The 27987-nt window shown below is 44.7% G+C and overlaps 1 protein-coding gene across 1 annotated transcript; it reads right to left on the reverse strand.

Annotated features, from left to right (window-relative positions):
- Positions 1 to 19121: 19121 nt before the first annotated feature.
- AP1M1 (adaptor related protein complex 1 subunit mu 1) lies at positions 19122 to 27981 on the reverse strand. The gene is made up of 12 exons (XM_026105935.2): positions 27836 to 27981; positions 26991 to 27147; positions 26557 to 26624; positions 25937 to 26067; positions 25546 to 25693; positions 25012 to 25138; positions 24484 to 24626; positions 23612 to 23683; positions 23155 to 23313; positions 22372 to 22497; positions 21823 to 21898; positions 19122 to 21257 (listed from the first exon to the last, which is right to left on the reverse strand). The coding sequence occupies exons 1-12, from the start codon at positions 27875 to 27877 to the stop codon at positions 21235 to 21237; spliced, it is 1272 nt and encodes a 423-aa protein (XP_025961720.1). The 5' UTR covers positions 27878 to 27981; the 3' UTR covers positions 19122 to 21234.
- Positions 27982 to 27987: the final 6 nt, after the last annotated feature.

Below are 27987 nucleotides of genomic sequence, written 5' to 3' on the forward strand. Positions count from 1 at the left end.
TTTTTTGTGATTTCTCTGAACTGTATGCAGATTTTCGAAATCTGTCTTGAGGTCTGAGCACCTGAAATGTGGAAGAGCACCATCCTGCGGCTGAACATGGCTTGTCCCTCTTTCGCCAAGGACTGCACTTTGCACTTTTAATGACGGTGTCGCCCTGGAAGCTCACACCTGGGGACCAGCAAAATCCTGCTCCCCCCACCAGCTCAGCAAAAAGTCCTGGGAGGGGGAATGGCAGGTCTGGGAAGCATGCCCTGCATTGCCCCCACCACTTTTAAGAAAAAATACCCCTAAAAGAGGCATCTGGCGATAGGCATCCCGTGGCAGAGCAGTTCTGCTGCTCTCTGCGGCCCGCTGGCCTAGGCAGCAACCTGCTTCGGTCCATGCCGAGACGCAGAGCTGCCTGCAGTCTCCGTTCTTGGAAGCGCGGCCTGAAGTGTGTCGGTATTGCAAGACATATTGTCTGTTCCTGCCGGGTAGCGAAGCAATTAAAATTATTCTTTAACAATGCTGCGTCCTTCTGATTATGTAACTCTTCTTTGATCTTTGCCATCTACTGCTTTATCAGTTAACAGGTTTTGTTTTCTTCCACGTCATTGTTAACAATGTTGAATGGTAAGTGATGGTTAAAAAAAGGGGGGAGCAAGAACTAATACACTTGCTTGATTAAAATTTAAGTTAGATTTCTGAGATCTGTCAGCGAGTTTGGACCAATTTGTGTGTGTGCACACCGTACTGATCTGCAGCCTTCTTGCTTCTCCCTGGGAATATCATCCTGCACCGAGTCAAATCCTTACGGAGATGTTTGGTACACTGCAGTCTCATTTAAGAGACTGTTTAGAGCCATTGTTGATTGCCATTAACTGCGTCAACTGTCATTATTTATGATTCTGCTCATCTTTCAAGTCCTTCCAGTATTTTGCCCAGGTTTATAAAACACTGCCAGGCGTATCTGGGTCATTCTGTTTACCCTTTTAAAATATTGACATAATATTAGCATTCTTCCAGTCACCTGGGGCTTCCCCTGCGGCTCTGAAATTGATGGATAATAAACATTAACCATCTGGATATCTCCTTAGTTGGGTCTTTTAAAACACTTGCATATAAGTTACCCAGACCTGGCAACTTAATATTGTTTGAGTTGAGTAGCAGTTGTTTTAACATCCTCCTTAGTTACTGGAATGGAAAGTATTTCAACATCATTATTGTCCGATCTGAATGCAGCATCTGGCTTTTTCCCAAAGAGAGAACAGAAATATTTTTTAGCACTTCCGCTTTTTCAGCGTTATTTATTGACAGCTCTATCATTTCCATTCTTTGTGGTGGCAATCTTAATTCTTTTTAGTGAAAGCCTTATTAACTCATTTAACGAAGATTACCAAACGTCAACTGTTGCCACTTCCAACAACTGTGCACTTTAGCTAGGGAGACTTCCATAGAAATGGGAGGGGAAAAGGAGCTTAAATTTCATTGCAGTAAATAAGCCTACTTGTAAAAAGAAAACCTTGCTCAGAAATATGCAAGAAAATACTCTTCCTAACATGCTCTTCCTGAGAGTAAATTTGTGGGTTCAGTAAATCATGCAAAAATCAGATAATTTATGAAGTTAATTAAGATAAGTAGTATGTGTTGTAACTTGAGTTTGCTGTGTGAGGAATGATAGTGTTCAACTGCAAATGATTTTTTTATCATTTTTGATTTGGGAGACTAAAAGTGGCTTTGAAGACTCTCAGAGAGGCCTGTTTACTCGTCTGTTCCTGGGAGTCTTGAAACCCAAATGATTTATGTCAGTTTTTAATTATCTGCTTTGATTAGATATGTAGTTTTGTTTCTGGCAGCACTTAGTGATGTGAATGCTGAAAGCACATATGTTGTATTGCAGATGTTCCGTTCAGCTGTCAATTAAAAACACATTTGACAGATCTTTCATTGTTTTAACTTACAGACCTATGAAATAATAGCACAGTTTCAAAAATTTGCCAAAAATGTTGAACTGCATCTGAGAAGCTGCTTAAATTATCAGGCATTGATTAAGAATAGTAATTCTCAATTGCTGCCACATCCTTTTTACTGAGGTTTGCTTTTGCTAAAGAATCCGATCCCTAGTAAAGAGCTGGACAAATAAGGGTGTGTGTGGAATAATAGGAGCATAGGCCAGAAATGACCTATGTAGTTTCGTTCAGAAAAATAGCTGTTACTATTAATAAACATGCAATAGCATCCCCAAAGTTGGGACCCCAGGAAAATGGTACTGTGAAGACCCAGCTCACCTCTGCTCCAGCAAACTCCCAAACACATTTGGGAACCAGCATGAGGGAGGGGACGGAGATGGTCAGTTGATGGGTCCATCTCACTGCTTCGTGGCAGAGCAGTCTCCTGATGAAGCAGCAAGAAATGTTTGTGTTACCTTGTAACGCTTGACTTTTGTGTTAAAAACTTCCACTCATCCAAAGAGAGTGTAATATTTTAAAAATCCCACTTAATCCTGTTACATTCAGGGAATTGTTGAATAGAGTGGAATGGGCGATACGTTGTTAGATCTCGTATTAAAGAGGTCTTTGCAGGTCTGCGTTTTAGGACAAAGCTTACATAATTTACTGGAGATGACAGGAGAAAAAGTAAAATGATGTCTTATCTCTTCTGTCCGCTTGAGACAATTAGTAATGTTGTGGAGACAGGCAACGTTAACCGACTTTTAGAAGCGCAAACTGTGTTTGGGGTTTAATTAATGCGGGAAAAAAATTCTGTTTGAGGTTGCTTCAAAGAACTAATCAGATGCACTTTTCTTGCTTTCTAATTTGTAAGAGCTGTTGCAGTCTGAGTCAGCAGGGCAGATGCAGATGGCTTTCTGAGCAGATCGTTTTGTCACTTTGAAGTTCACAGGTTTTAACTGGCAGAGGGGGAGGAGACTGGACAGCACTCAAAAACTCGCCGGGAGCAGACGGCTGCTTAGACGTGAGGAAGGGTTTTGGTTTTTTTTCCCTCGTTGACATGCAGAACATCTTTATAGGCTGCAGCCTTATCTGATAAGTAGAAGTTTGTTCACCAAATACACAAAGTCTGTATTGGGGGATGGGGGAGAGCCTCGTTTAATGTGATGAACATGTGGGATTTGGTTCTCGTTTAGAGAATACCTTCTTTGTACTGCACCTGTATTACTTATGGCTTATTAGTCATATGTCCTGCAGTTGAGTAATGGGAAATAGTGGAGCAAGCATTTCATTAACTGTGACAGTGTTAATTGGTATTGCTTGCTGCCTGGAATGACTTTCCCTGCTTGAATACATGGAAGTATGAATCAGAGCTTGGTGCATTAGCCAGCGAGAGGAAGACAGGCATCTTTGCATGATAGGCTGTATGTATAGAGCAGCTGATCTCATTTGTCTTCCTGGACTGTGAAGTCCTTTTCAGACTTAGATCACTGAAGTATTGAAAATGGTATATATTTTTTCCATGCTTACAATATCATTATGATTCAGCTTTGAAACTTCAGTGGGATATTTTGGGACAGCCTTTTTTCCAGGCACTTAACGGCCATTGTCGTGACCGTTTTGTTTCTTGAACTATTAATGCCCACCTTTTAGGATATTTATATATTTAAGTTCCTGGATATATCTGAGTTTAGGAGTCGGGCTTTGTGTCTTGCAGAAAATGCTTTCTATTCAGAAACAGAAAGTTCAACTTACTTTTTCGTGCACCCTGAAAATTTACTGCAACCTGTTCTGCGCCTGTATCTTTGAGGAGTATCACCCCTCTTGCTGGCAATAAACTCTAGAGTGCAATTAAGTGCCCGTCAAACAATTTTGACTGATATTGGTTAAAATTAATAATTTTTGGTGCTATAGCAGATATGGTATATACAGCAACTCTAAGAGAATAACGCTGTTGAAATCCCTTGAACGGTTACAGCTATTCTTGAGCAATAAAATACTTTTCAAGGGACAGCCTAATACAATGCAACTTTGTAGAATGAGTTGTGAAATTTTCTTTTCATTTGCCACATAAAGTGCCAAATAAATGTTTGCAATAAAAATACAGGCCTGGGAAGAATGCGTTTTGCCAATTACAGTGTAATGCAGGCTACAAAGAAGCGTTCAGACTGGAGTCCAGTATGGATGTTAGCAGATTAGTATCAGGTTACAGCAGGGAAAAGGGTGCATTAATTTGCCAAATAACCAGTATGGTTTTATCCTGTATTTGCAAGCAAAATCACTGCCTCCGAGAGAAAAGAGAGCGGTGCGATTCTATGCAAAATAAGTTCAGCCAAGGGAAGCAGGCAGGGCCCTGCTCGATAGCAAAGCAGTGCACGAGGACTGCAAAGCACTGATTGATGGTTGCCAATCCCTTCGGCTGGCGCTTGCCACATTTAGCTCCTCCAGTTGCCCAACACCGGCGGGGGGGCACAGGGGATTAAAGCTTTTGTAGCAGAAGTGGTACAAGCCACACTGGGCCCGGTGGTAGCGATTCAGGGTGCCCTTTCTTCTGTTGCTTAAGAGCCTGCATGATTCACACTGTTCCTTTTTGTTTGTTTGTTTGAGTTTCATATTGCAGAAGAAAAAAAACAAGTTATTCTTCAACGCAACTTTTGTTTCAGCCTAAACCCTGAAAGCCCTGTAGCTACACTTCAGCCTTTGTCCGACGACGGTCTCAAAAATAAAGCCTGGCCTCCCGCTTGCCGAAAGCATGCAAAGTAAGACCCGTCCCGGGCTTCGCTTCCTCGCAGCCCGTTTTCTGCCTCCTTTCGCTTAAAAACCACCTGCTCCGCCGCGACGGCAAAGCGGCTCATTCACATGGAAGCGGCGCGGCGCAGCCGGCCAAGAGGCAGCGGCGCGTATGACTGCGAGGGGATCCTTCGCAGCCTTTATATACCGGAGTTATTTTTAACCACAGCCTCCATGCTTATTACAGTGTTTCCTCTTGCAGACGCTCAGGAAGCCCACTTGGCTCCGTTTCCTGCTAACATGCGGCCCTGGCTCGCAAAATCTCTGAGAACAACAGGCCTGAGACTGCTCGGCTCCATTAAAAAAACTGGCAGCTTTTCAAGCCCTGACAGAAAACCTTTGAAAGCGCTGGATTTCCTCCAGCTAACGTACGAGGCTCCTCCGCCGGTGACAAATTAGACCGAAACGGCACAGAATGCTCCTATGTAAATAGCCTTTTTTTTTCCCTGCGTTCAGCCTTTTAATAGTTCAGCCATTATTTATAGTTATTCCTCTGGATGGAAAAATATTTTTACATTTTTCCAAAGATGGGGTCTAGTGAAATGTTTTCCTTGTTTGTTTGGTTTTTTTTTTTTTTCTTTTTCCTTCGAGATTTGTGTGACAGTTTTCTTGGGCTCCAGGAGCAACCTTTCCTTCCTGGAAACCAGCACAAAATGGCTGTTGTGAGTTTTTTCAGTAAAAGGCCTGTGTCCAGCGCTGAGCACAAGTCTCTGCTGGTCCACAACTATGAAATAATAGTTATAACAGGCCCAACTGACTCCTGATTTCCTGAGAGGCAGCAGAAGAGGTTGGTTGTGCTTTATCGGTTCCTTTATCCGTGAGTTTTACACCCCAGGTTAGTAAAAGAAGTGTTTTATTTTTTCTTGTTGACTTTTCCCTGCAATTCCAAAGGGAGTCCTGCTTCCAAAAATGAGCTGAAGTATCAAAATAGATGTGACTTTTGATGCCGATAATGCTATTTTCTCTTGAGTTGACTTTTTTGCAGTAGTCTAGGAAACCTTAACCTGAAGCGACTTCTCGTGTCCGTCAGTAATAACAGCGTGGAGCCACGGATGGTAACTCCAGACCACGAGAGCTAGGCGATTTCCGAATTTCCTGGAAGTATTTCCAGTAGTCTCATCTTTGTCTGGGTCATCATCACCTTATGGGTAAGTTATTGCCCTGGGCATGAACGAGAACTGCCTGTGATGTTGACCTGCCTCTGTAATCTCAGTACTTAACTCAGACATTGCAGGAGCAAGGTGGTTGCGAGGAGCAGGTTCACCGGAGCAATCTAACTTCCCCACCCTGCTCTTTTTCTTGCTACCTGGTCAATAATGTGTATTTATTCTCATCTGAACCATCTCTGTTATTTGTCTTCAACAGCAGCATTCCTGACGTCTGCCTTTCCCTTGGGGCTTGGTATGGTGTGGTGGCATCTCCAGGGATAAAGGTCATCCGTATCTTGAGGAAGAGAGTCAAATTAATGTCTCTTTTACTGGTGTTAGTGGTGCTGTTTGAGCAGCTATGTTTTGCTACACCAGCGGCAATGCAGTACTGAACGGGGAGCTGGATGTATGAAGCATGATTTGAATGAGTAACTACCACCATCTCTCAGATGACCCTTGTTTTGATTGGTATCATTTTACTCCCAAAGTTATCTGCGTTTCACACAGATGTGGTTAACTTAACTTTTGCAGTTGAAAATTGCTGCTACGAGATGAGAAAAAACGTAAACAGTTTCTAGATGGGGAAGAGATGAAGCCCACATTTTGCAGTGTTAGCATTAACTCACGTGCTGTCGTTGCTTGTTTGGCGTCTTTATCCCATGCTGTACCTGGCAGCTGGGCTCCGGCTGTGTCGGGGCACCCTCCTTTGGACGAATCCTGGCGCAATGGCAAGCAAGACTTTTCAATCCAACGTATCATTTTGGCGAGTGGTCCTTATTTTGCAAATGCACTTTTGCAGTTACAGTCACAGTTCACAGCATTTGCCTGTGTAATTTAGAGATCGAGTGGCATGCCCTAGCAGATTCACGTTTATTTTCAGGCAGGAAACCAAGAGTGCAAAAATGCATCATGAACTGAAGGGTCAGGGTGAAGCTTCATTTATTTATTTTTTTAAATCAAGGTGGCTGGGTCGCATTTATCGCACGCAGGCGAGCGGGCTAAAATTGACTTGTTTTGATGCTATTTGGAGCTCGCCGTAATGAAAACCTGACTTTGTGCAGATTGACTTTCTGCGTCACAGCCCGTCCTGGGACAGCAGTACTGACGAGGCCCAATTAGCTCAACGGTAGTTCACAATTGGTGTGTGTTTGTGCTCGGTGGTTTATGGCAGGGCTGCGGGGCAGCTTGCGCCTCCCGCTCCTGCCAGTGGCCTCCGTAATTGCCCGCCAGTCGCTGAAGGACAGACTCACCGAGAGCCTTCAAAGCCAGCTTACCCTCCTTCAAATATAACTGAAATTTATAGCTAGCAGCTTCTAAAATAACTCGCATCACTGCCACCTCCAAAAACAGCTCTGGGACCATGTGGCCTTGTGGTTATGGCTCGGGGGTTGTGGTGATGAAGTCAGAGATTCAAATCCAGTTGTAGGGAGATAAAAAGCTTCAAAGAAAGTGAAACTGTTTTTCTTTTTTTTTTTGCCCTGATTATGTGGAAATAATAACACCTCACTTTACTTGCACCTGAAAAACAACGTTTGCAGCTAAAAATAAGGGAGGGAGCTGGAGGGTCAGGCTACGCCGTCGTGTCAGGAGATGCGCCGTGGTTCAACGCGTGCGGCCGGTGTGGAGGTAGCTCCTTCAAGCAGACGTGTCAGAGGGGCTGGTTGCTCTCCAGTACGTAACGTCGAGGTGGAGCATGATGAAAGTCAAGGTCTGGAGCCTCCACACGCAACATAGTCAGAGGCTTAAGGGGTCAACTCTATCCTACGGGTTTGAATTAACTCTGGTGACCTGCCGTGGCTTGGGGCTTGCGGTAGGCAAGGACTCGGTCTCCTGGCCTGCTGAGAGCATCCCGGAGGCTGGCCGACGTTCGCAGGGGCCGTTGACGCTGCGCGGAGGCAGCTGCATACGAGGCCCAAGGCTGCTATGCTGGGAATGTTACTATTGTGCAATAATTAATAAGGGTAAATAGAATAATAAATGTAAATAGAATAATCAATGGGTAATTGTACATGTCTTGAGGGAATCTTCTTCAAAAGCCGGGCCAGCTCTGATACTGTCTTTGGGGAGAAAAGAAAAAAAAAAAAAGCTGTATGATGTTGAAGTTTCATATCTCTCACTGATACTGGACCAAATTCCCGCTGTTTACGCACAGAACAAGAGGATTTTAACTTCAGCTCAGGGCAAAAGTCAAGTTACGGTCTTGCTTACGCCTAGGTTGCCAAGGCGCGTTTCAGGGCGTAGATGTCTACATCCTAACGACGGCCGTTCCTGTGCTACGATGGCATCTGGCCACCCAAATGAGGCCGTTTTCCCATCGAAACGCTACCGAATATGTTAGAAAAACGTGCCATCGCGATGATAATGGGAGTCCATGGCACACAGTGTGTCAGTAGGGCACGGGGGACAGAGCGACCCGGTTCCTCCGGGATCACCGCGGCAGCCGCTTTCTTGCACGGCTTCAAGGTTTAGTTTGCAGCAGAGACAAACCCTGCCGCATGTGCAGAGCGAGACCCGATGTTTCCGTCGCTGGACTCCGCCGAATATCAAAGATGTCTTTGAATTGCTACAATTAGAAGCAGCCAAATAGAAACCAAATAATTTTCCAAGCAGATGGACTTGGCCCTCTACACCAAAATTATCAAACTCCCGGAGCAGCGGTTTTAGGATGGATGTTAATGGAGCTCTGAGCAAGAGGCATTAGTGATCTGGATTACAGCAACATTTTAATTAAAAAGTTGTACAATAACAGACTCAAAATGTAAACTTCAAAACATTTAAAGCCTAAATTACCCTGGGTTAAGCGCTGGCACGGAGTATGTAATTTTTCACATTCCAGACTGCCTTCATTATAGTTCAAGAAGCCACAGAAATACACCGTTACGAGCCAGGAATAGTTCTTCCTTTTATTTGGAAAGAGAATTACAGAGGGAGCTATTGGGAACCAAAGTTTAGTTCCTAAAGCAGGAGCAGGCTACAATATTTTTATACACAACTGTGACCACAGACTTGCACTCATTCAAACATGCCGGACTAAACGGTGCCGGCTGTATAAATACGCGCCGCTAAGTTAAAACACAGGTTCTTTTTTATTTCGGCTTTGAAGGTTTATCATGCTATTTCTACTTGCAATATCATTTAAAGTCTGGATGCCATATATATGTGTATATATATATTTTTATATATACATATATATATATACATACATACATACATACATATATATATATATGTATATAAAATGCCAGTAAACTGTAAACCTACAAATTCAGAGCCCAGGTCTTCGTTGTTTGCAACAGCGTGAGCCCGATCTGGCCATTGTTAATGGGCACAGCGCTTGCTTTCATTTGTGAACACGTGCTTAAAATTACTAAAATTACTAAGCCAACACTTCTGGTTTCATTCTGATTTTTTTTCCTTTTTTTTTTTTTTTAATTTTTGCCAGTTATTTCTCAGCTGCATCATGATGCTCATATAAGCTTTTTTTTATTTTTATTTTTTTCCCTTCAGAAATTGGACTCGCCTAACTAGTCGGTATGCAAACCATGCAAGGCCCCAGGCTGCTCTGAATTACACCCCTGCAAACCATTGAGACTTAAAAGGGAATTTAAAATATGCCTAAGACAGGCGAATGGGTCACTCCAGTTGCAAAGTGTTTCGGGACCTGTGGAAGATGGTGGCATTTGTGGCCCGACCTGTGTCCTGGGGACGGGGAGGGACAGGACCTGCCTCTTCAGCCAGGAGAGCTGAAAATGATGCTTTTAGAGATCTTTTTCTGATAGATCAGGGTTACAGTAGGGGAGGTGGGTTCGCTTTGTAGCTCCAGGGGACCTGGCCACGTGGAGAGGCCGCTGCGCCGCTGAAGCCCTCCTTCTGGGGCAGAATGCTCGTTTTTGGCTTTTTTTAAAAAAAAACATATTTTATAAATTGTTTTGACTATTTTCAGATTGAATATTGACCCACAGTGGAAGTGTATGGATTCGAGATATTTCTGGTGATTGTGTAACTGGAAAAAACTGCCCTTATTTTAAAGTATTTTTGGCGTACGAGTGAAAGTAAATAAGCAATTTTGGAGACTCACTGGAAAGTAATTGCTCCTGCAGGACGCCGGCCGTGCCAGCAGCTCTGGCAGATGCACCGAGCCCTCGCTCCGGAGCTCCAAATGAAAGCTTTTTTTTTTTTTTCCTTTTTTTTTTAAGGCAAAAGATCAAAAACGAGGATATATAATCTAAAATGTAAGGAATTTGGACAGGAGAGCTGCCTGCGCAGGGAACTGCACCGCCATATGAAGTGCATTAGGAGGGCCTGGGCCGGCGGACGAGCGGGGAGCCGCCCCGCGCTGCGGGGAAAAGCAACCTGGAAAACCGTTGGAGCCGGCCGCGTTTTCCCATGCCGGTCGGGCGAGCGACGCCGGAGCTGGGACGGGGTTTCGGGGAGCAGCGGACGGAGCTCGGAGCTGCGGTTCCCGCGCTCCCGTGGAGCGATGCAGCGCGAGGATGGACAAGGCGCGAGAGCCCTGTGCCATTAAAGGAAGCGTCCCGTTTTTTTTTTCCCCTTTTTTTTCCTTACTTTTCTTTTTTTTTCCTTTTTTTTCCCTTTTTTTTTTTGGCTAAACCAGAAGTGAGCAGAACGCGGCTTCTCCTCCTGCGGCCGCGGCCGTGCGGAGCCCTGCGCCAAGCTCCAGCCGCTCGGCAGCGGCTCGGCAACCTCACGGGGCTGCGGACAGCCGCACAGCCCCGGCCAAGGACACGAGTGGTTTTGGAGCTGAAGCCACCTGCAGAAAAGCCTCGAGAGATGTGTTCCCCCCCCCCACCCCCTAAAGGAGTTGAAGACGCTCAGATGACTCCAATAAATGATGACAGATGAAATAACGCACTTGAAGTGCCCGGCCGCCGTTGTGCATGGGAAAGATGAAGCACTGGAATGGTTAATATTAGTGGCAATACCTCGGCTTTCAATGAGCCTTCATTTTTAGAGCAAACACAGTTAAATCACTGCATGCTGATAAATTATATATATTTTTATATATTATAATATATAAAAATATATGTGTGCGCGCACACACACCCGCACATACACACATACACACACACACAATTTTATAGTTATTATATATAATATATATTTACACACAGGCATACATTGTATACATATATAAACATTTTATATATATCTATAAACACATTATATACAGTCATGCATTATACACACACACACACGCATATATACCTACACACACGCACAAGCACACACACACACGCACACACAGAAATACATACGTATATTTTAAAAAAGCAAGGATTTTCTTTGGGAGCTGTGTTAGAGGAAGGCCACGAGCGTCTCCCGGGTCTGTCGCCAGAAGTCCGTTCCAAAGGGAGATATTTAACCCTGCTGGAGTTCTTTGGAATTAAATCATTTAATATGATCATTAATAGGAATTATTAAATATTTTTTGGGGGGAAAAACCCCAGACTTCTTGTCTGGTGGGAGCTGTCTGTGCTGCACAAACAAGGCAAGCGCGTGAGCCCTGGTTAAAGCGCGGTTGCCTCAGCCGGAGAGGTGGAAACCGGGGGTGCTGGGTGGACAGACAGGCAGCACGGCGCAGGAGCAGGGCTCCGCTGCTCTGGGCCAAAGAAGTGCTTAAAAAAAAAAGAAAGAAAAAAGAAAGAAAAAAAAAATCACGGCTATGCAAATGCAGCAGAAACCTTCACTACCTCCGCACAGCCCCACCAAGCCGCAGGTGCTGATTAATCAGCAATTAAACCACCCGCGAAACCCCGTCCGAGCCCTCGGAGGGCGGCTGAGCCGTGGGCGCAGGCACGGGTCCATCCCGTCGTGCCTTCAGCTGGGCATTTCTGCCGGATGGAGATTTTCCCCCCCCCCCCAAGTTTTTCGCTTGCGTGCGGTGCTGCCGGCGGGCAGCCGTTTTGCAGCTGAGAACGCACAAAACTCGTTGCATGCAAGGCAGGGCCTGGCCGGCCCTGGCCGAGCTCCACCGTTGCCAGCGCTGCCCCAAGGGGCGTCCGGGCTCCCTGCTGCGCGGGGGCCGGCGATGAACCCGGTGCCGCTAAACCAACGGGATTCGGGGCCGGGCAAGCGGTTCCCGCGCCGGCGCTGCGCTGAGGCCTGGCGCGCTCGACGCACGGCTCCCGGGCGCGCTGCGCTTTGCAGCTCCTGCATTTGCTGCACGAAGCGCCGAGGCCGGGCCGGTCCCTAAAGCCGGGTACAGTAAACAGGGCGGGGAGCGGCGCCCGGCCGGGCTTCCTCGCCGATGCGCTGCCGTTAGGCGCCCCTATCGCGCCCATCTCGATGGAGGGGGCAGATAACGGCGCTGTTTTTTTCAGCGTTTCGCTGCAAACAGGCTGTTTGTGCCAACTGACGCGGCGCTCGGGGCCGAGGCTCTCTTCTGAGAAACGCGGCGCAGGGAGCACTGTAACCGCACCGAGCTCCCCGCCGCCGATGGCAGATAAAAGGAGGCGAAGCGCGTGTGGTTTGCTGCCGACCAGACTTGCGGCGCGGCGCTCGCTGAATGAGCCAAAACGGAGCCGTTTCGCCCCAAAAGGCGCCGCGGCGGCGGGCGATGGGTCCCGCGGGCCGGCGGCTGCCTTGGCACGGGCAGCCCATGGTGGGAATTTATCGATTAATAGGAGCCGACGCGCTTCCATCCAAACCCTGGCTAAAAAAAGGCAAAGCCTTTAAAACTATATATTTTTTTAATATATATATATATATATTTTTTTAATTGCATTTCCAGTTGAGACGCTGGGTTCCCAGTGACCCGCGGCGCCTGCGAGCCCTGCCCCAGCCGTGCAGCAACGCGCCGGCAGCCGCTTGTTCCTTTTCCCGAGTATCAGAAAAACACGGCGCCGGGTCCCCTCCCGCCCGGGGCAAAGGCTGCCGCAGCCGTTTCGCTTTCGCAGCAGCGGTGCCGGCGCAGGGCACAGCTGAGCCTTGGCCTGGGGAAGGAGCGGCGAGGATCTGCTGCCCTGTGCGGAAGCAGCAGCGATCCCTACGGATGCTCCTGCATCTCTTCGGGCAGCGGAGGCCGCGGGAAGGCGGGAGGTGGGAGGACATCGCCGTGAAAATGCAACACCAGCAGCGTCGAACCCGGTACGGCAGAGACCCGGGTGCCCCAGGTCTACGTTGCAACAACTTTGACTCCCAACTGTTGCGGCTGCTGCTTTTCTCTGCTGAATTAATGCTCCTGCCCCAATTCAAAAAAAAAAAGTTTGCTACAATGAAAAAAAAAACTCACGTCATTAATCTAAAGCCCTTTGGATATTCTGCCACGCAATACTGCTTGGAAAAAGCCAGCAAGGCTCCTGCCCGTAGTGCTCGGTGATGCCAGGGCTCACGGTGGGGCCCAGGCTGTGGCTTCGCCCGGGACGTCCCGGGGCTCCGCTTCGTGCTACAGCGGAGCTGCAGACTGGGGTCTCGCTGCTGTTAGAGAGGGAAAAGCAACCCAAAATCCCGACTTTCCCTTTTCCCAGGGGATTTGCTATGTGCGAATAATGCCAAGGGACCTTCAAGAAAAACCGCGGCAGGAGTGGGAGGTGGAAAGCGTGATGTGGGGAGCGCTGTGAAACAGCCACCGATCCGCGCGGCGGGGGCTGCCGCGGAGCACCGGGCTCGGGCTGCCCGTCGGACACCCGCCAGCAGCAGCCCCGGGCCATCGCCGTGCCAAGGTCACGCCGCCGCTGCTCCTCCTTTCCCGGAGCTCAGGATACTCCGGATCAGCGCAGTGACGGCAGCTATGGGAAAACCCGCTGCGGTTTTAGCAAACGGTCCAAACGAGGTTGGCTCTAACGAGGCTGGCGTAACGCTGCACAGAGTATTAACGGCAACACGGGTCGCCGGGCAACTCGGCTCTTTCCAGCTGCGTTTAAATGCTGGTTGCACCAATCTAGTACTAGTTACGGACAGACTTTTTTGCTCCTCTCAACACGTGGCTGGTTCGGGGCGAGGAGCGCTGCCGCTTTGGCGTCTCGCGAAGTCTGAAACGCGCCTGGACGGAGCTCGGTCCTGCCCCGCCGAAGTCTGCGAGCGCTTAATGGCAGCTAGACAAGGCCTCCATTTATATGAGTTACGGATTCGGTTTTTAATTTGCTGAAGGCTTCTTTACAAGGCTGATATCACCCTCTTAATTGCTTCAAACAGGCCCATCTGCAATAATAAAAAAAAAAAATATATATATGGACTGTCACGAAATAGCTGTGCAGGGCAAGAAAAAGCATTCGCGCTGCAGCTATAGCAACTACTAAAATAGCAAAGCACACTGATTTCTCACATGAACCTGTTCCTAGTGTCCAAAAGACACTGTGTGCTGCGTGCTTTATATACCAGCTCCCAAAATATCCGAGTCCTGATAGGATGAGAAAACGCTGTCATGTTCTCGCACCAGGCCAATTACGAAGCTGTAGTTCCTGTGCTGGTAAAGATGTTTCCTGTTGATAGCGCGAAAGGACAACATAGCACCGAGCTGCTACTGTTATCTGGGACCCTTGTGACCTCTCGGAAACGTGAACAATTGCAGCGTTCACAACACGTAGAAGGGCTCCGGCTTGTGCTTTGGTTTTAATAAATAAGGCCGAAGGAAAATAAACACTCGCTCCGCAGCCCGTCGCCTGCTGCTGGCCACGAACCCGTGGAGGTGGCCGGGACGCAGGTGGGAGCTCGGCCGCGGTGGCCAAGGGCTCCCAGCACCCAGCTCGCGCAGCATCCCAGCAATAAGTCCTTTTCGAAACAAATCCCATGAAAAGGAAGGATTTTACACTGTGAAATGAAGTTGGCTGTTTTTTTTTTTCAAACTTGCGCCATTTCAATTTTAGAGGCTGTTCTGATGTTTGAGGGTTGCCCCCTCTCCCCGTTTCACCTGTTCGTACCACTGACATTGATAAATACCCCTCATTCGCATCTTTCCCCCTGCATCTTCTTTCCAACTTTTTAATGAAGTCTCTTCAAGTGCTTCGTCTGTACGGTTTTGTCGCATCCCTGGGGCTCGTCCACCAGCGATCGCGGGAGCCGGGACCTCGGTGCTCCGGCACCGCTAAGGAGGAACCTCTCCAAAATGTGAGGCTGCAGACAGATTTGGGCATTATGTCACCTTTTCCCTCTCCCTAATGCACAGCTGAGCTCTTCTGCCTGACACCGAACACCCAGCATTTGTCGGGCCACTTGCAGAGCCCGTCAGCATCCCTGGGCACGTGCAAAACCCCCTCAATCTCAGTGCAAGCAGCAACCCAAAGCCTCTACCCTTGGGCTTGGGGGAGTTCAGGCTCCGACCCCCTCGCAGCCCCAGTGCCTGGCACAGAAGTGCCCTTGCACCTGTCTGAACAAAGCCAGTGTCAGATTTCTAATGAACTCCGAACTTCTAACCCAACGGCTTGAAGAGTCATAAATAACCAACTCCTTTATGGGTTTAGCCCGGTCTGTCCCATTTCCCTGAATATCCTTCTGCTTCAAAATGCCCAGTACAGCAATCACGGTGCTTGAGATGGTCTGGGAAAGTCTCAGATTAGGTAGTGGATGTTCCCTAAGGACGAAAAAGAAAAAAAGTTTGAGATTTCTTTTTCTAACTTAATGTAAAAAACATTATAAAGCCTTATAATTAAATATTGGGGCTTCAGCTCTGCGCTCAGCGTTTCTTAGCGCATCCCATCCTCGTGCTGCGTTAACCTGCACCTGCCCGCGGGGAAGAGCAGCGGTGGGAGCAGCCGGCGTTGTCCCTCGCCCGGTTATCCGGTCTCGGGGAAGGCGAGCGCTTACTCACAGCGAGGCTCAGTGGGAGAGGGTGGGAGGCAGAGTTCATTCATTCTTGCAGCATAACATCGCGCAGATTGTGTTTAGATTGCACCAGCTATTTGTTGTTTTACATTTCTTTGCTTTATATTGGAGAAGGGCCTGCAACGAAACTTTGATCCAAGGTACAAATCCGCAGCCAAGATTTGAACTAAGCCTGCAAAACTTTCCCCAGAGCGGGCCGCGGCCCAGCACGCGGACTTCGGGAGCGCCTTGCTCTGCACATTTCTGGTTATTCAGGTCAGGGGTTTGGTTCGAGCCTATTTCTCCTTATTTATTTGAGCAGCAGCCTGCAAACGAGCTTGGAGGCTTCTGCCACGCAGGTCTGCGGTGTTTGGAGACCCAGCGCCGAGGAAGCCCACGGCCAACGCGAGGAGGTCGCATCAGCGCGACTCCACCGCCGCCGGGGAAGAAGTCAACGAGACCAGAGCGAACACAGAGAAATCCTGGCAGCTCGAAGGGGGAACAGCGTGTGACAGGCGAAGAGGAAGGAAAAAAAGGTCTGAAGGTTAAGCTAGGAATCGTTTCTGTTATTACGTACAAAGTTATCATAAGCCCAAATCCTCTGGTTCAGCCAGTCTGGCAGCCACAGAGCGGCAGAAGAGCCGAAGTGGGAAAAGTGGCTTTAAGCTTCCCGGGCGATGGCATTGATTTTGCAGGGAAGCTCTAAGATTTTTGAAGATCTAAGTTACAGATGTCTTTTTACACCAAGTTCCTACGGACTTAGCCCAGAATGTGCCCAAGGAAAACCGAGAATCCTTAATTTTCAGAACAAACAGTCCAATTGAAGCTTCAATTCCTATCTTTAAAAACACATTGAGTTTTTATGCGTAGGAACCGGGGAGAAACGAGCACAGCGGACCGTGTTGCTGCCCGGAGAAACGTCACGTTGAGAAGCGCTGCCAGGGGAAGAGCCCACACCCGGAGCGGGCCGGGAGCCGCGTGCAGAGCTCGCGCTGCCAAAGCCGACGGGATCAAAGCGTCACGTCCAAGTCCACGTGCCCCAGGAAGGGAGGACGCACGTAGCTAGCCGCAGCCCCGCGCTAACGCAGCGAGGACCTGCCCCGGGAACCTCTCGCGTGGCTCCAGCGAGAGATGGGGCTGACCCGGACCCTGCGCTTTCAGAAACGCCGAGTCGAGACAACGTGCCCCAACTGCAAGAGAAACGGGTTTTAGCTCCGCACGGGGAGGGAATGACTCGTATAACACCCCGATTGCACAAAGCGCAGTGGAAAACGGCTTTCAATCGTTTGCCGTTTCAGCACAACTCCTCCTGCAACGTACAGTGACATTGTCAAATGAACAATTAATAAACAGAACAACTAGGATTATTCGTAGCATCCCTTAACTTTGTGCTCTCGCACCAGCTCGTGCAGGGCCGTCGAGCCTCCCCGAGCTCGGCAGGGCTGCCGAAATCGCAGGCAGTGGTGGGTGGGAACCGCAGCGCGGAGCGCTGAAGGGGATTGCAACACGCTGACTGCGTTTGGCACCCGCCGGAGTTCGAGGTGCCAAAGCTGAGCCCGGTTCTCGTCCCGGAATATAAAGTCAGAAGCAAACAGGTGCAATCTGTTAACCTGAGACAAACCCACCGCGGATAAAGCCTTGTCGTCTCTCTTTATGTTTAAGAATATTTATAGAAGAAACAGCTTAGATCAGGGTCGGGAAGCACGTAGAGGCCGTCCAAGCAGTTTACGGGCATAAAAGGACAGCAATAAGGAAGGAAGAGCAGAAAGACAGAGAAGAAAAACAATAAAACCACCAAGCAGCTGGAAGGCAGAGGTGGAATGAAGCTTGGCTGGTGCGGCTGCTACATTCAATGGGGAGACAGGTTCTAGTTTCCTTTTTTAAAAAAAAAAAAAAAGAAAACCAGTTTTCTCTAAGAGCTTATATGAAACAGGATGTCTTTTGGAAACTTTTGGATGTCCTGAGCCTCGATTTTGGGACCAGTCTGGAGGGGGCAGCCCCATGCCGACACGCAGCCTCGCTGGGCTAGTTACAGTTTGCGCTGGTCGTAGCTCTAGGTCCGACGCCGACTGCACGCAGCTCCGGGTAGCTGCTTCTGCAGCGCTGTGTATCCCTGCAGCTATTCCCTTTGGGCTGAAGCCCTCTGCTCCATTTAGCACTATTGCAATTATCACATATATAAAAGTAACATCAGGAAAATTATGGTCATTAACAAACTCTAGTAAAGAGCAGGTTACTGAACTCCAAAAATCACACTGCATAAACCACAAAAAAAAATTCCTAAAGCTTTTTTTTTTTTTGCAAGATGAACTCAGAAGCAATAAAGCAGCTATGCCTTCCAAATCAAAAAGTACACAAGCACGCTGTTTGCGTGTGTGAGACTCTGTCTTGTAATTAAAGGGCATAGACATACTCGGAACCAGCTGCAACCTGCAGCGTGCTCAGAATGCCCTCTGCTGGTACAGGCGGCCATGGGGGAGAGGGGAAAAAAGGAAAAAAAAAGGAGAGATCTACTAGTTTGCTGCAGTCTTCTCCTGTTCTAAGGAAGCAAGATACACATACATGTCACTATGGGAAGGAAAACCACCTTGTTACTCCAACAGAGAAGTGCTGCTGCCAATTAGAAGCGCCCCAAGGAACAGCTATCTAATCAGCTATCAAATTAAACGATAGGTAGATGCGGTTGCAATTTTGCAGGCCGGGGGCAGCAGGGGGAAATGCTTCCACATGCTCGCTGCTCTTCAAACAGAATAGAGCAAATACATTGAAGTTTGTGGAGAAAAGTTTACTTCATGGCTTATTACAAAAACAAGATTGCAGAGAATATTCAAACACTTTTGGCTTGGTATTAGAAACAAACGTGTGCTTTCAGAGCCGCTTGACCATGGGAAGTTTAGTCTTTCAGTGCTCTAAATTCCAGGTAACATAGAAAGCTCTGTGAAACCACAGAGCTGAAAATACATACAAGATACTGCTTATTTGAATTATGCAAATTCTCTTGATTAAAAAGTATCCTATATTAGGCACATCTGTAATATTGGTAGATAGTCAAATTTAATTATTTTCCATGGTGGCTGAAGCCACTGACACAAATTTTGCAGTTGCTCTAAGAACAAAACTTGCTCTTTGGTTTCCCCCCCAAAAGAAAAGTTATTCTTGAACAAGAACTAGTGCTAAAATAATATTACATCTCTCATTTCTGCTTTTATGCCTGTGTAAATACACAGGGACCCAGCATTTCAACAGTGAATGGATTAAGGGGTTTTTGTTTTCTGAAATATTGGGTGTTAATCAATGCTAGTTTTATGGTAAACATGCAAAGCTTGCAGAGAACAATCAATATATGGTAAATAGATCAGGAATAACTCTATAAAAGCTGAAAGTATTGGTAGGTTCCACTTATCCAGGCCTGATGCTACAGTAACTGAAGGTACTCTAAGTTTAGAGGCTACATCTTGCTGCAGATCAAAGCGACAAAAGAATGAGGGAGGTGCAGTTGACTCAGAGAGGCCTTTTTGCCCTTTATTACTTCCTGGAGGAGTAGGGCTGATGCCCCATCATTGAAACAGACTCAAATTGCTACAAAAATACGAAAAATACTGTTCTGGTCCGCAAGATACAACTTTCAACAGGAAGACAAATGAAGCTATTGAGAGTCACAGTTTACAGGTAAGTAATTAAAATGAACAGTTCAAAGAACAGAATCAGATGGATTACGTAATTTGTCAACCAGTTACAATTTTAATATAAAATGTTCAGTTCAGTCATAAGCTTAATTTTTCAAATGAAAATGAGTACTGGAACCAAGATCTTGAACAAGATGATTTAATTTGTTTCAACATAAAGCCTGTTGGGTGACTAATACAGTAACTTACTCCAGAATACATATTTCCACACCAATGATCATCTAACCAGCCATTGTCTTGTTATTACCTAGACACCTTCAGACGTCGGTCCTTTCTGAAACAAATCTTCCTATAACATGATAGAAGCTGCATCTTAGGGGAACTGAGTTGATTTTTTGCTAATATATACTGTATACATAAGTACATATATTCTACAAGGATTCAATGGGGACAATGACCAGAATATCTTTTCAACCTTGTGGCAGTGTCAAGGTTCTTCAACAGAGAGGTGTTAAGAACCTTGCACTCTATATGTATTACACATCAGGTTTGTGGGCATATATTTAGCTTTCAATGGTTCAAATTCAGCATCCATCAGGAGTACTAAATTCAAACAAAAACATTCTAAAAAATTTAAGAAAATACTGATAATTAATTTTTTTCTGAAATCAAAACAACTATGTACACCCATGCCAATCTTACCTTCTCAGAAAAATGAAACAGCATGTTTAAAAAAATACCCCCCCCCAAAAAAAAAAAAAAAAAACCAAAAAACCTTTACGTATAACATTCTGAATTGTTCTGCATTCTGCCAGGAAGCTTATAATAAGTTGTTTACAAATGGAGGAGACTGAGAAAGCAAGCATCCCTTTCAGGGCAAATAGACAATTCTAGAGAACTATAGCAAAAAGGGAACAATTTGCCCAAAATGGACATGAAGGCAAGCTGGAAGAAAAATGGTAACTGTATTTCCAGCAGCCTCTCCATAGGTAACAATCAATTGTCAGGAAGAGGCTGGAGCATATTACTATTTTTTGGCAAAACTCACCCCCCCCATCTTCCTATCAAATTTCATCACCTCCACAATTGTTTTGGTCTTTTAAACACTTAATCTAAGGTCTTATACCTACACTTTATAGTTTTGAATTTTGTTTTACTAACAAAGAAAAAGCAAATATTACTTAATTGGCATGGGGTTTTTATAATGTATTGAGACTCTTCAGTTTGCCCATGAACTAATTTGAACCAGCAATCATCAAGCTTCCACAGAGATGTTCCCATCGATATTTACTTTTGTGATCTCTTGTTTTCTGTTAACTTAGTCTTTAACACATCTATAATTTTAACGGTTTACAAACCCACCACTTGAAGCTGTTCTTCCAGATGAATTGGTCTAAAATCATGCAAAAAGCACAAATAGGTTTTTTGGACTTTGGATAGTTTTAACTCATACTGGGTAAATCTTTATAAGTTAACGGAGCTTTGAATGAGTTAAGGCACCCAGATGCCCTGGAAAAAAAAAATAAATACTTTGGGCTAAATACAACTAAGTGTTCAGCAGTCATGTAATTGCACAATCATCTCTCTAATCTGTAGTACAGTGCTGCCAATGTCTTTAAAGACCCGAAAATATGAATACCAGAAACTTTGTGAGTACAACTGACAAGGCATTGACAAGACATTCTCAAGGTTCATTCTGTATTCCTGTCTCCTCAAGATAACTGCTAGTCCTAATGTAATTAGCATTTAGCAGCAAGATCAGCATGTTCTAAGAATGAAATAAATATTCACACAATCGATACTAATGGTTCAAATGCTCAAACACATTATTGAAAACAGTAAATTTCCAATCTTTCTCCTGCACAATCCATGTTTGTAGAAACAAGACCTTGGCAACAACATTCACAGCTCTCAGTACCACAGAGGTTTCTGCAAACAAATTCTAGGCCTGAAGTTTTGTCTTCTGTGGTGCTTGCAAGGCGTTTACTGCGTTCGAAGCTGGTAGTCTGTAAAAGCAGTAAGTAAATAAATAAAAATTATAGTTTGATGCCTATGATCAGCAAATTGGGATCTATGTAAAAGCAGAAATAACCTAAACAAAAAACATTTTTGTGTAGAATAACCATAAAAACAAGCTCATGCTTCTGAGCTGGGAAGAGTTAGGTAAAGAACACAAACCAAAGAAAAAAGCCCACACATACATACAAAAGACCCTTTTCTTTTGCTTGCTAGCAGATCTAGCAACTTTTGGTACTGAGTGTCTTACTCTTTTAAAGCTGGCAGAATGATACTTGTGAGCATTTTTTTTTAATTTGTATTCTAAAAGAGTAATTGAATCCCAGCTTAACTACAGAGTACTTGAACAGCATTACTGAGCTACCATTAGGTCTTCCATTAAGATTGCAAGGGGACTGGAGAAAGCAGCATTCATTAGCGTAAAGCATACCTATACTGTAAAGCTTATTACTGAAGAATATTGGCAAATTTTTTGTGTTTCAATGTGCAGGTGTATGCTGCAGAAACAAGATGGGTAAGACTAAGATGTCTACAGTCTATTGCTTTCCAATTTACCTCCATTCTGGGTAATGTAACGAACCCACGGGAGAGCCTGATAGCCGCTCTTCTCAATTATCTTTAAGTAGCGAACCTGGAAAAAAAGAAAAAAAAAGTATGTTACATGACTCTCGCTTCAGCCAAACAGTGATTAACAAAAAAATGTTTCTTGTCAAAAATTTATTTTACGGACAACAGCCAACTGGAATAGTAAGAGGCACAAAACTTTCAGACGGAAGGATGGGGATAAAGCCCAAATACTTTAATAACACAGCCAGTTCTCTGATCAGTCTCTCTAAAGAAAGTCCTCCTAAAGCAGGAGAAATCCAGAACCATCATAGTCATAATATAAACATCAAGGAGTCATGGCACTTTCACACGAGGGGCAGAAGGAAGCATTTGCAGGTGATGAGAGACAGCCAGGACATTAAATATGTCAAAAAACTCGAGTAAGTCAGGAACTTTACAAGCAAGGCAGAAAGCGCTACAAAGCTTAATTGCAACAACTTATGTCTTTGGAGTCTAGCATGTTAGTTTACCATTAGTTTTCTATTTTCAGCTACTAACCTGGATTCCTGAGGTGGTGAAATATGGAATCTCAAACTTGACACTAATGGGAGGTTTTCCTTCTTTATCTTCAGCTTCAACACTTGGAAGTCCAAAGTGAGCTCTCATCAGATACTCCTTTCCACCCTACCCAAAAGAGACTTCTTTTTAAAAAAATAAAAACCTTCGGACAATAAGTCAATAATTGCTGAACTCCACTAATAATTTCAGCTCTTTTCTAAGGTTTAAAAGTGAGCACTTGTTTCTATTCAAAAATAAAATTTAGGTATTTGCTAAACTGCAGATCTAATTAAGACCAGCCTGGGGACATAACTCATTTTCTTCAACAGTCTCACCCTCAAAGACAACAAAGCACGTTTGTTTTTTTTTTTTATATTGCTGACTATTCTAATGAAATCGTGACAGATAACTATGCTATTACACCATGAACATTTGAAAGAGATTGTGCTTCTTTAGGCAGTACCGTGAGCAATAATCTGACAACCTAAAACAGCCACTGCTAAATCCAGACCAAAGGATTACACAATCCACTGACATCCCTCAAACTCTGCTGTCTAACCTAATTCTGCAAAATTATCCCACCTAAAAAAGTTATTATAAACACTAGGATCTAACATATCTGTGGGCAAGTTCCAATTCTTCGAGAGAAAAGGGAAAAAAGGTCAGTACTACTTGTCTGATATTATCAGAATTTGCTTTAGACTGAGTTTGAACATTTGTAAGATATTAACGTTAAATAATTATCACACTATTAGGCGATAAGACTGTAAAAATAACACTTACTGGAAAAGATTTAATGGACCAGACAATTTCACTGTTCTCTGGAACCCATTTGACACTTCCAACTGTGGTTTTAAACTTTGGCGAGTCCGCATCATTTGGAACTGGAATGTGAATCTCCACATTGTTGGCAGTTGATCTACGCTTAAACTGACTTTTTGCCTAAAGAAGGAAAGTGAGAAAAGCAGATCTCTAAATATTTCCACTTCATTTTTCATTATGCAAATGATTCAGAGATCTGTGAGAAAAATAATTCCCCTCCACCCTAATCAGTGATCTATTCACTGATAAACAGGATTATATTGCAGAGATCATACCTTACAAGTGAAATTTGCAAAAGATGCAAATCCCACAGAAATACTAAATATTTGTATAAAACTGCATGTACCATTGGTCAAGCTTCAAAAACAAATGAGAAGGAAGACTAAAATTAGGCATAATTATTTTAGGAACTTCTGACCTTGATCATGTACTCGATGCGGCTGTGGGAATGTTTTTCAATCACAGACTCAATCCAGATCAGTGGTTTTACCTGGTGGTGAAAAACACTCAACAGCTGTAGGTTTTACTTTGACATGGTCAGGAAAATGCTGTTTCCCCATAAAGCTACACTCAGCACATGAAACCCACAGAAAACAAAGTCTGTAGTGTTTGAAATGACCAAGTTTTTTTTTTTTAATGTTTATACAAACAAAAAATGTTGATATACACACAAGGAAATATTATGAAAATTATAGGCTTAAAAAGTATCTCTCAGAATAATCCCTAAGAAAAAACATTTTCATTCCAAAACATTCAATATTTCAAGTCACAAAGGACTGAACCATGATACCGCCCCAAGAACAACAACTCTAATTTAAAGTACTGTTTTTAAGAATTAATACTCCACTGAGGAGAGAACTTAATGACTTTTTATGTGCTGTCTCCTGTCATTGTTGCATATTATGGATGTTCTACATACTGAATTTTTCCTTTTCTAAGGTGAAAGCTACCCTTATCACTATGGATAACTTACACTAGATACATTAACTGGCCTAAAATACTGCTGTTGTCAGGCACAGTGAATTGCAGCACTGTCAATTCATCGTGCAATTAGCTTAAAATCACAGGAATGGTATTTTGGAGACTTACTGCCAAGTTATTTCTAAACCCATTCTTACTTCCTCTAAAAAGAGTGTGCACAAAGCTTTGCTTTTAACAGTTGACATAACTACTGTACTGCCCATAATTTGAGAAAAAAATTAAGAGAAAAGACATTAACAATATTACCTACACTCTAAAACACTCTCATTTAAAAGAGACTGTAACCTAGATCCAAACATCCAGACTTACATGGGTGTTAAGACGATATGACATGAGTTCAAACTCTCCATCAGGTGGAATGAAAGAAATCGTCCTGTCATTTTCAAAGCGAGAGAGACGAACACATTGGTGAAACTTTACATCTTCCAGTTCTACTGATTTACTTTTGCCACCTATCAGAAAATACACATGCCAAAGTTTCAAGGTGCTACAAAAATTACGTCCAAAGTCTCATCAGAGCTGGTTACGCAGCAAAGTAGTTGTCTGCTCACAATCCCCCCTGCTTTAGCCAACATTTTATCTAGCTTGCTATATAGTTTCTTTAGGACTACAGAAGCCTCAACGAAAAGAGATGAGGAAGCCCACTGATGCTTACCATAGTATTCTATTTTTGGTTGGTACTGCCACACAAAAGACCTGATGTGGTTTTCAACACTGGTAAAGGGAGTAGTTCTATCTTCTATGAACAAATCCTTTCACCTGAACCTCAAGCATCTCAAAGTCTAAGAATCCACACAACGTTCTTCATGATTACACAGGTATCATCAAAATACTCACGGCCTGTATTATCAAAGAGAACTTTGTCATTTAAACCAAGGCGAAGCTCTGGCATTCCTGAGAGAAAGACTCTCATTTTAATGGATCCAACAATCTCACTCCGTAATACATTTCCATTGGCACTAACCTGAGGAGCAGGGAAGAGAAAGGCAAGAATGCTCTGATGTGATATGTCACGAGATCAAACAACACTCCCCCACCCACCCCAATCTTTTTTGGATTTCTTTCTCCTGAGAAGTCAATGGAACATAATCAGGGAGGTGATGGGGACAGATGGAAGGAGAAGGAGGAAAGAACACATCAGAAGTTAGCCTCAGACTCATCAGAAACAAAGTACATCCAAGTAAAGTACTATTCATCTACTGGATGCCTTCATGGATACTCAGTCTTAGGACATATAGATTGTTTTATGCATCACAGTACACCTAGCCACAGTGAGTGTGACTCTTTATTGCACCCTTGCATGTTACCATAAGCTCTTTACAACACTCACTATTACAATTCTCATTAAAAGTTCAAATAAAAGATACTCACCAAAAGGTTAACAGACTCTATAACATCCAGGAACACTTCATTTTTCCTGTATTTTATCCCTTCTGATCTCCACGAAACAGCATTAGTAACAGTGGCAGGTGGACGTGGAGCTCCAGTTTCAAGTTTGTGACCTTCCTGAGTGATGTACCTTTACAACCACATAATGGGAATAGAAAAGAGGAAAATTACACTTTGCAGCTTTTGAAGCACCTTTAACATCTGATTCACATAAGAAACACATAAAAGAAGTTTGATACTACAAACCTACATCTTAGGAAGTGTTTGATTTTTTTGGCGACTAGATCAAGCCAGAACATTGGTTTGCATATTGTAGAATACTGAAATCTTCCTAAGGAATATGTCACTGAAAGTGAGGCAGACTACTACTTACTCTTGTAAAATTTTACTATCAGTGGTTTGTGGATAACCGAAATCCATAAGCTCATCTAACAACTCATAAATAATAACAAAATTATCCCGAATGCTCTCTTCTTCCAGCTCCTTGAAATACTCAGAAAAAACCTGAAAAACAATCAGAGAAGGGAGGGGAAGGAGGAGGATATTAACTGAGGAACAACAGCATTTTCACATAGCATTCTTGCTAAAACCCACCTCATTTAAAAGGAAACTACAGCATCTTAGACATAACTCTGACTACTATGGAAGATATTTATTCCAGTTGCAGTATTTTTCATGCCAAGTACAGATGAACCAAACATAAAACCTACATTATATGACCCTTTGCATGCACCAAGTTCCCAATCCTCCTCTGTGCTCTCAGGTCTTATGCAACTACTCACAGCATTGTGTCACATCCTTTGCCTACTCAGCTAGAAAATATCAATTCCATTATTAGTGGTTAGGAAAATATTTCCATAATATAACCAAACATAAATTAAAAGTGCTATTACCATAGCGCTCTTTAAAAAAGTGAAAGTTCTATGCACTTTTACTTAGATCACATTTAGATTTAATGGAAGACAGAAGTAACTTTTTAAATTTCATACTCACCTGAACTACTTTATACAGAAATGAGAACACCAGTGATACACAAGCATTTTTCTTAGAAGTTGCAACAACTGATAAAGGACGTTCAGGAACATGCATTCAAAGTTACCATTCCAAAAAATTTTTTGGCAAGTGCATTTTCAAAACTATGGTACAGCAATTATGATTGGCCAAAACATTAACATTTAGTCAACAGTATCTCTGGTCAAGTGAGATATGAATATTCAGGACTTAGCTTATTAGAGTAAAATGAATATAAATACTTTTCTATGTACTATGCTGCTGGCACCTGCTACATTATCTAAAGCATAAAACCACTTTATTTAATAAAGCCTTCCTTATGCCACTTCACCCATCTCTAGCTTTGCATTTAGACACAGTGAAAATAACGTATCAGCAATTGACATATCACGTGTGATTTGCAATACAAAGGATACGATATAGGTTGTTATGTTTAATCCACATAAAACGAACTCCTCCATGTGCTAGGATAGGAGACAGCGTCCCCTCTTCTTCCTTTTCCATAAGGATTGGCATGAAATGCTCCACCTCTGACATGTCCACATCTCCGCGGTAATTTCGACAGATGAGAACCTGCAGAAAGGGCAACAAGTTCTTTAATCTTTTTCTCTTTCTACAGGTGATGTCACCATGCAGGAGCAACACACGAAATCCTTGGAAAGCCTCTTTAAGTAACTTGAAAAACATCAGTAAGTTTGACCCTTGTCACGCTCTGCATATTATACATGCAAGATACAATTCCAAAATACTTTGTTGACTAGAGTGCAAGCACTAATCTTTCATTGCAAAGCCATGTGTTAATATCTTCTAGAGTTATTGATCACCTATAGCTGCATACACCCTGGTAACAGCTTCTAAGATGGAAAAACACCTAACTCAGACGAGAGGAACTGCCTCCATTTACAGCAGAGCATAGTTACCCCGAACGGGAGGCCCAGGAGCCCAGCTGGCAGGTCGGGTACCAGCAAACCTCCCCCAGCATCTCTAAGCGCCAAGGACAGACCCAAGCCGCCACTCCCCCATCGCAGCCCGGCTCCCCCGTGCCGCCGCCCTGCACGTGAAACCGGGGCTGAGGGATCCGTGCGGGAGCCAGCGGCTCCCACAGGCCCAGCCCAGACGAGGCCGCGGCGGTCCCAGAGGCCCGGGGCCCCCTCACAGGCCCGCGGCAGCCCCACAGCAGCCCGGGCCGGGGGAGGCCCCTCGGCTTCGGCCCCGCAGACCCTGCCGCCCCCCTCCCACAGCAGCCGGCCCCGCGCCTCACCTTCCCCTTCAGGTCCAGCACGTAGACGGCGCTGGCCGACATCGCGCCGCCGCCCGGGCCGCCCCGTCCCCGGCCACGGACCGACCGACTTCCGCCTCCCGCGCCGGCACTTCCGGCGGGAAGCGGCGAAACGAGGCCCGGCTGCCGGGAGG

The sequence above is a fragment of the Dromaius novaehollandiae genome, chromosome 25 (assembly GCF_036370855.1).
Source record: "Dromaius novaehollandiae isolate bDroNov1 chromosome 25, bDroNov1.hap1, whole genome shotgun sequence".
Taxonomy (NCBI): Eukaryota; Metazoa; Chordata; class Aves; order Casuariiformes; family Dromaiidae; genus Dromaius; species Dromaius novaehollandiae.

Bases quoted from the DNA above. Each gene is read 5' to 3' on its own strand.
- AP1M1 (XM_026105935.2), bottom strand. From the start codon at position 27,877: ATGTCGGCCAGCGCCGTCTACGTGCTGGACCTGAAGGGGAAG. The intron at 26,625-26,990 runs GTATCCTTTGTA...GTCCTTTATCAG, and splicing joins TAAACATAACAACCTATATC to TTGTTGCAACTTCTAAGAAA. The intron at 24,627-25,011 runs GTGAGTATTTTG...ATTTTCTGATAG, and splicing joins TCTCTTTGATAATACAGGCC to GTGGCAAAAGTAAATCAGTA.